General features: G+C 32.7%; 1 protein-coding gene across 1 annotated transcript; it reads right to left on the bottom strand.

Annotated features, from left to right (window-relative positions):
* Positions 1 to 1,054: 1,054 nt before the first annotated feature.
* On the bottom strand, positions 1,055 to 6,602 carry LOC147807384 (uncharacterized). The gene is made up of 4 exons (XM_087168919.1): positions 6,278 to 6,602; positions 2,893 to 5,266; positions 1,461 to 2,790; positions 1,055 to 1,066 (listed from the first exon to the last, which is right to left on the bottom strand). Exons 1-4 carry the CDS (start codon positions 6,600 to 6,602, stop codon positions 1,055 to 1,057), a joined length of 4,041 nt encoding a protein of 1,346 aa, XP_087025045.1.
* Between the last annotated feature and the right edge of the window lie 1,377 nt (positions 6,603 to 7,979).

Here is a 7,979-nt window from a genome sequence, read left to right as displayed (position 1 = left end):
ATTTGTTTGTTTATTTTCAAAATTCCAAATTATTCGAAAATTACAGCAATTTTTGATGTTTTATTGCACTGAATATTGACTATTAATCCATTGTTGTAGAAAAATTTATTTTTCTCTCTCGTAATCTTTATTTTATAAGCTCATGCTTGAGTTGACGTCGAAAGTCACCTCCTCTCCTTAACAAAAAATAAACAAAAGAGAGAGTGATTAATAGTTGCCAGATTTAAATCTTAACATTCGTATTCAAGTTCTTAAATATAAAAACTGAAGCAATAAAAATTATTCTCTGTTTGAATTGTTATAAGTCTTGTCAATGAATAAAATAACTTTATTTATTTCTTGTTGTCGTTGTCGAATCACAGGATCTGTATTCCATACGTTTAATATTTTTCTTTTTTTCAAGTACAGGTGATCCATTTTCAAATCCACGCAATTGTTCGTTTCGTAGCGATTAACATACATTGACAAAATGCTCGTACTACAATAATTTTAGATTTTGTTAACAAAATTGTTCTCTTTGTTTTTTGTTGAAAGTATTGACATTTAAGGGGAAGGGGGGGTAAAAACTGATAAACAATTACAGGGGTTGGTGAGTAGGAACAGCAGCTCTCTATTAAACTTTTTAAAAAAAAATTATTACTTGATAGAATTGCTTCCCTCTCCTTTAAAAAAAAACATTTTCTCAAAACTGCAACTTTCAATTTTACATTTGTAATAACATCTATGTTTCCACATAAAAGCAGAAAATTTTAGAAACATTCGAGACAAACAATGGCTTAATTGTAGTAAACCCTAAGTACTGGAATGTTACACCCATCAAATATAGCAATATACTATAGTCTGTATTTCCCCCAAATAATAGAAATTTGGCCACATATTCTAACAAACGTCTGTGTATTTCACGTCAAGTTTAAAAATTACTGAACAATTAGGGCATCAAAAGGTTAAAATATCCTCGGAATAATGTCATTTGATCAAAAGATATTCCCTCAAAGCCTGGTGGCGAAATTCGTCTAAAACAATGGTTGTTTAGTGTTCGTGATATATTGAGCTATTAAGTAGTGGACTGTGACAAACATAAACATTTATTTACAAACTTAATAACATAAAATTGACAAGATCGTTTTGAGTAACAAGAGATGTTCTCTGTTCTAGAGTTGAATGGCAACTGAATAAAAATGTGTTATATGATATGAGCGCCGCCTCGTGGCAATTCTTAACACTCCCCGCCGATTGGATGTTTAAATCCAATCATTATTAATTACAATGCTTATTACATAATAAAATAAAATGAAAAATTGACAATATTCATACAAAACATCAAATATACATACACGTAATTTCAACTTTACAATTATAATGAAAATTTTAACACAAGAATATATAGGTAAAATACAAATCTTGCGTACTGATCTTTTAAGTATATTGCCTTGTGGCAAACGTATATTTACAACTCTTACCTTCCCATCACTTCCCTTAAATATTTCCTCAATTCTTCCTGTTAACCATTTAGTTGCTGGCAAATTCTCTTCTTTCACCAACACTAAAGTTCCAATTTTAACATTATCTTTACTGAACTGCCATTTGTGGCGTTCTTGGAGATTACTTAAATAATCTCTCTTCCAAAGTCTCCAAATTTTTTGAGAAATTTTAGAAATCTTTTCCCATTTACTGAGTCTATTTTCATTGATATCTGCAAGTTGGGGTTCTGTAATGGAAGTGATGGGTCTCCCAATAAGAAAATGCCCAGGTGTTAGGGTATCAAAGTTTTCGAAATCAGCTGACAATGGAGTCAATGGCCTGGAGTTTAATACTCCTTCAATCTCTGCTAAAACTGTAATGAATTCTTCCAAAGTAAAATTGGAGTTTCCAGCTATCCGTTTTAGGTGGAATTTAAAAGATTTAACGCCGGCTTCATATAATCCTCCAAAATTTGGTGATCTTGGGGGGTTATAACGCCAATCAATTGTTTCCTCGGCAAAATATTGAGCCAAAGGTTCATCGGGTGAATTAATAATTTTGAAAAGCCGTTTCAGTTCAGCGTCTGCACCCACGAAATTTCGTCCATTGTCAGTGAAAATTTTAGAGGCCTTACCTCTTCTAGAAAAAAATCTTTTCAAGCTAGCTATAAACCCTGTTGATGTTAAGTCACTTACAAAATCTAAATGTATTGATTTAGTACAGAAACATACATAAATTGCAACATATATCTTATTTAAAACACCTTTCCTTTGTCCTTTAAATTTTATATAAAATGGTCCACAAAAATCAATACCTGTTATGGTAAATGGAGGAGAAGGTTCGATTCGTTCTTTAGGTAACTGACCCATTAATTGTTGCTCTAAAACTGGTTTGTTTTTTGTGCACGTAACACAATTGTGTATTACCAACCTGCACAAATTTCTGCCGTTCACAGGCCAATATTTTTGACGTATTAAGTACAACAAAGTTTGTGCTCCGACATGTAAATATTTCAAATGAAAATAATGTACAATCATATAGGTTAAGGGATGTTTTGCTGGAAGGACAATTGGATGTTTAGTATAATCATTAACACTTGAATTTACAATTCGACCTCCAACACGTATAAGACCCTTTTTATCAATAAAACAATTAAGAGAAGACAATTTACTTTTACCTTTCACATTCTCACCTTTCATTAAAGCATTCAATTCTTCTAAATATTCACTTTGGGCAAATTTTAAGAGAAAAGTTTCGGATTTGTTCAATTCTTCAGAATCTAAATACCTACCTGCCTTGTTCTTTGGATTTTTACAGTTATAGATAAATCTAAAAATATATGAAACTATACGAACAAGTTTAGAAAAATTATTGGTAATTTTAAGTAGGTAATTATAAAACATAACATTTTGATTAGTTAAAGCAAAACACATATCCTCTTCAACAGAGGAACCTTTTTTTAACTCTGAAAGGTAAGAGTTTTCAGCAATGGAATTAGAGCACTCAAACACTGAAATCTCATCTTTTCTTAAAAACTCGGGACCTGACCACCAGGCCTCATTTTTCAGAAGAACTTCTGCACTAACTCCTCTCGTAAGAATGTCAGCAATGTAAAGTTTACCGGGAACGTGTGACCAAGATTCAGGATTGCTAAGGGCTTGAATCTCTTTCACTCGATTGGAAACAAACTGTTTCCATTTATTATGAGGTCCTTTGATCCAGAACAATGCGATCTGGAAATCTGTCCAAAAATGAACTGTGGGGGATCCTTTTCGTTTTACAATCTGTTCTATTTCCTTTGCGAGTCTGGTTGCAAGTAATGCACCCATTAGTTCTAGTTTTGGAAGAGTCAGTTTCTTTAATGGAGCAACACGACTCTTTGATGCTATAAGATTAACTGTGATTTTGTCACTGTACTTCACTCTTAGGTACACTGCTGTTCCGTATGCTCTTTGGCTGGCATCCGAAAATACATGAATTTGAAGTACCTTGGCATCATCTAGACTGGAGTCTAGAATCATTCTAGGAACTTGTAATTTTGAAATGACAGGTAACTCAGACCTCCACTGAATAAATTGTTGGCGAATGTCCGGTGGAAGTTCCGTATCCCACGGACACTTTCTAAGCCACAAGTCTTGGAGTAAACACTTGAGTCTTATTGTGTACGGACTAAGAAAACCCAATATGTCGAACAGTTTTCCGATAGTTCTTAAAACAATTCTTTTAGTAATGCTTTCTTTTCCATCGAATTTGAGCAAGTCTTTCAGTTCTACAGAGATGTAGTCTTCATGCACATGCCATGGCAGTCCTAGAACTTTGTGTAAATTGGCTGTAGGATTGGCTTCCGAATGAATGGGATGGGTTTCGAACCCGCAATCCTTCCATAATTGTACTAGTTCCTTGCTGTTTGAACTCCATTTACACAGATTCATGCTTGCTTCTGCCATAATTTTCTTGGCTTCGTCCGACATCTGAAAGGCAGATTTCACGTCGTCGAGAGCTCCTATGAAGTCGTCGACATATAGACATTCATTGAGCATATTCGTCGTAGCGAGATGCAACTCTTGATATTTTTTGATATGTTCCTTAATTGTGGCAGAAAGCAAGAAGGGACTAGCGTTGACACCAAAAAGAACTCTGCAAAATCTAAAAATATTTATGTCATACTGCTCACTTATGGCCGGGTTCGAACTTGGAAAAAGAAATCTCACTGCATTTCGATCTGTCTCATTCAACGATATTTGAAGGAACGCTTTTTCGATATCTGCTAAGATCACCACAGCATTCAAACGAAAAAATATAAGCATGTTAAATATCAGGGGATTTAGGCTAAGTCCTGCGTATAAACAGTCATTTAAGGAAAGTTCACCTTCTTCATGTGAGCTGGCATCAAAAACTATTCGTTTACTAGAACTGACTGATTCTCTGTAAACCATGGAAAATGGTAGATAAAATAGCGGTTTATCTGTTTGTATTTTGTCTTTTGGGACCTTCTCTATAATGCCTTGATTTTCATAGTCTTTCAGAATTTCACGATAATCTTCATACAGTTCTGAGCGTCTCTCAAATTTTCTAATCAAATGATCTAGCCGTCCTCTGGCTACAGTTAAGTTATCGTTTAATTCCCTAAAATCATGTTTCCATGGTAGCCCAACTTGATACCTCCCTTCTTTGTAATCTACAGAATTTTTAAAGAGAGCTAAAGCAGTACTTTCCTCATCTGTATTATCATTTGGAACTATCCCAATTGACTCTAATTCCCAAAATTTATTTAACCCTTCATCAACATTGTCCTGTATGAAATAACATTTGGAATCATGTGGGTGTGTAGAGGGGATCGAACCTGTAACCATCCACCCGAAAACTGTTTCAATTAAAATAATAGAATTACCCCTTAATCGAATTTGATTTCCTTTTAACAATTCATAAAATACGTCTCCTCCTAAAAGAATCGATATTTTTTGCGGTAAATAAAAATTAGGATTAGCGTACTTCACGTTTTCGGGTAAATTCAAATTATAAATATTTATTTCTTCCGAAGGAACATTTCCGGCTATTTCTGGCAAAATTAACAATTCGAGTTCCTTACTAAATGATTCCTCATCATTACTTATACGCGAATAAATCTTTTCAGTGATCGGAAATACTGTATTTTTCAATCCAATTAAATTTGATCTACAACGCGATCTTTTTAAACCCAATAAATTAGCTGCCTCTTCTGTAATAAGAGATTTCATACTTCCAGAATCGCATAGCCCTGTCAAATGCAAATATTTTCCGTTCGATTGCAATATTTTAACTTTCACTGTAGAAAGAAGAACGTTTTTATTTACATTAAAAGAATATAAACATGGTGCCTCTTGCGGTTTGTTATTAATTTCATTTTGCATTTGTGATTGCGTAACGTCTTGTTCCGAAACTGAATTATTTCTTTCTTCCCTGCTCATTGGCGCCACACCCGTATTTTTGTTTTGATTTTGTCTATCGAAGAAAAAGTTCGCTCCGTGTAACATTTTACTATGATTCTTGTTACAAGATTTACATTTTAAATGAATTTTCTTACATTTAGACATTGTGTGAAATCCGAGACAATTAAAGCATAATTTATTCCTTACAGCACATTTTAATCTATCATCTACATTAGAATCGATAAACTTTTTACATCTGAAAATAGGGTGGGATTCCATGCATCCTAATAAACAATTATTTTTGTTTTCGTTTTTCACCATTAGAGTTTTGAATTTCGGGGTTGGTTCCCGTTTAAATTCGCCTGAATTTCTGTTTACATTTTCTAGTGCTTGACATCTTTTAGTTAAGAATTCCGTAAATTTTTCCCAACTCGGTAATTCCGAACCCAATTCCATTTCGTATAATTTACGTGAGTCAATATCAATTCTTTGAATAATTATATAAATTAATATTGCTTCGCAAAGAGGGTTCGTTTCTAATTCTAGTTGTTTTAATGATCGCAAATTACTTTCAATTTTATCGAGCATCTGTCTTAAACTAGACGCAGATTCAGATTTAACTTTAGAAAAATTAAATATTTCACCAATATGACTCATAATTAGCAACCGTGTATTTTCAAATCGTTTTTTCAATGCTTCGAATAAACTGTTGTACGTATCATTTACCGTAATTAATTGTTTAGCGTTACCCTTAAGTGCCGACTGAAGGTAAAACAATTTTTGTTGTTCTGACAACTGTTTGTTATCGTCAATTAAAGACATAAATTGCGTTTTGAATGACAACCATTCAACATATAAACCTGAAAATTCGGGAAGATTAATTGACGGTAATTTTAGTTTACAGTTACCAGAGGACGAACTATTTTCATTCGAATTAGAATTTGGATTTAAAAGTTTTTGAAAGCTTACCTCGCATGTTTCGAGGTCAATTTGCAGCCCATCTAAACTTTCTTCAAAATCTGGCAAATCCTCATCCGACAAAGTAGAATAGCATTCGCTGCGTAGATCCTCTAACTTTGTTCTAAGTTTATCCAAAGTTGATAATTTTTGAGTGATGTCCGTATTCTCTACAGGTAAATCAGTATTTTGCTGAAGTGCATTTTCAATCCTTGTCAATTGTCCTCGTATATAACCCCGTTTTCGGTTAAATACTGTTATTTGTTCCAAAGCCATTGTTCGTTTCGATTTCGTACTCAATTTCCACAAGCGTTCGGTTTGTCTTCGTGCTCGGCGATGACCACTTTTTGTTTAGTGTTCGTGATATATTGAGCTATTAAGTAGTGGACTGTGACAAACATAAACATTTATTTACAAACTTAATAACATAAAATTGACAAGATCGTTTTGAGTAACAAGAGATGTTCTCTGTTCTAGAGTTGGATGGCAACTGAATAAAAATGTGTTATATGATATGAGCGCCGCCTCGTGGCAATTCTTAACAATGGTTAATAGTATTTTCATTCAGTTGAAGTGTCGCCATCTATAGGCATTAAAATAATTGAGTTTACTTGTTTTCCGTGTCCACCAGATTCTAATTAGTGTTTTGTACAAAAGGGGCTGTCCAGATATTACCTAAGAATCATTTTGGCAATTCTGAACTACTCCTCTCCCTTGTCATCATACAGGGGTGATTGTGAGCCCAACTCAAAAATCCTGAAAATTTCTTGAATAAAATCATTAATGACGCATTTCAAAAAATTAATGTCCTTATAAATTTAAATCATTGATATTTTCAAAACATGAATTTCTAAATAAATTATATGCAGCATAATTTAGACGGATTATTATGTATAAGTTTACTTTTAACTCTAATCACATTTATCATTCTACCAGAAAAAATACTTACAGATGAAAAAGATGCCAAGTATAAATTCTAGTTCGAGTATTTTTAAATAAAACATACAAGAATTTTTATACACAAATGTGATGGATGATTTCTTGAAACTTCTGCACCTTGGATTTCAGGATTGCGGCTAGCGAAAAATCAGAAATTTTTCCAGAGCACAGTTTTTGCATTATAACTTTTACTTAAGTTCAAATAAAAGATGTTAAATTGAATTAAAAATGCAAAATAAAGTTTATGTTTAAGTTCATGTTGTAAATTTTAGAGTGAACCTTTCTTTAGGAATTCCTTGTGTTTTCTTTTTGTGTTAGGAATTCTTGACCATTGAAATTCATTCAAGACTTTTTTTTTCCAAATTTAGCCTTAATTCCAAATTTGAAATTTTTTCCTGTGTAAATTTTTTGTTTCATTTTTCTTCTTGGTTTAAGACAGATTTGAAAAAAAAAGAGTATTTTTACGTAAGTAAACATAGCTCATAACCCTCCTCTCTCCTTAGCTAAAATAAGCAAATCACAACCAACACCCTCGCTTAAGCTCTTACATAGTATTAGAATGATCCAAAACAAAGCAAGTAATATAAAAATAAAAAAAATTTAAAGTCAATTCATACTTAGGTCAACAAAGAAAAGTTTTATTTTAGTTACTTTTCATTAAATAATCACAATTTTTTTCTCCCATATAAAACTAAAATTAATTAATTAAATTTA

The sequence above is a fragment of the Parasteatoda tepidariorum genome, chromosome 7 (genome assembly GCF_982258835.1).
Source record: "Parasteatoda tepidariorum strain Cologne lab strain chromosome 7, Ptep-v5.0, whole genome shotgun sequence".
Taxonomy (NCBI): Eukaryota; Metazoa; Arthropoda; class Arachnida; order Araneae; family Theridiidae; genus Parasteatoda; species Parasteatoda tepidariorum.
This window is presented reverse-complemented; position numbering and strand designations above follow the sequence as displayed.

Bases quoted from the DNA above. Each gene is read 5' to 3' on its own strand.
- LOC147807384 (XM_087168919.1), bottom strand. From the start codon at position 6,602: ATGGCTTTGGAACAAATAACAGTATTTAACCGAAAACGGGGTTATATA. The intron at 5,267-6,277 runs GTAACTGTAAAC...TTCTTTCTACAG, and splicing joins TGAAAATAGTTCGTCCTCTG to TGAAAGTTAAAATATTGCAA. The intron at 2,791-2,892 runs GTGTTTTGCTTT...ATATATTTTTAG, and splicing joins TCCTCTGTTGAAGAGGATAT to ATTTATCTATAACTGTAAAA.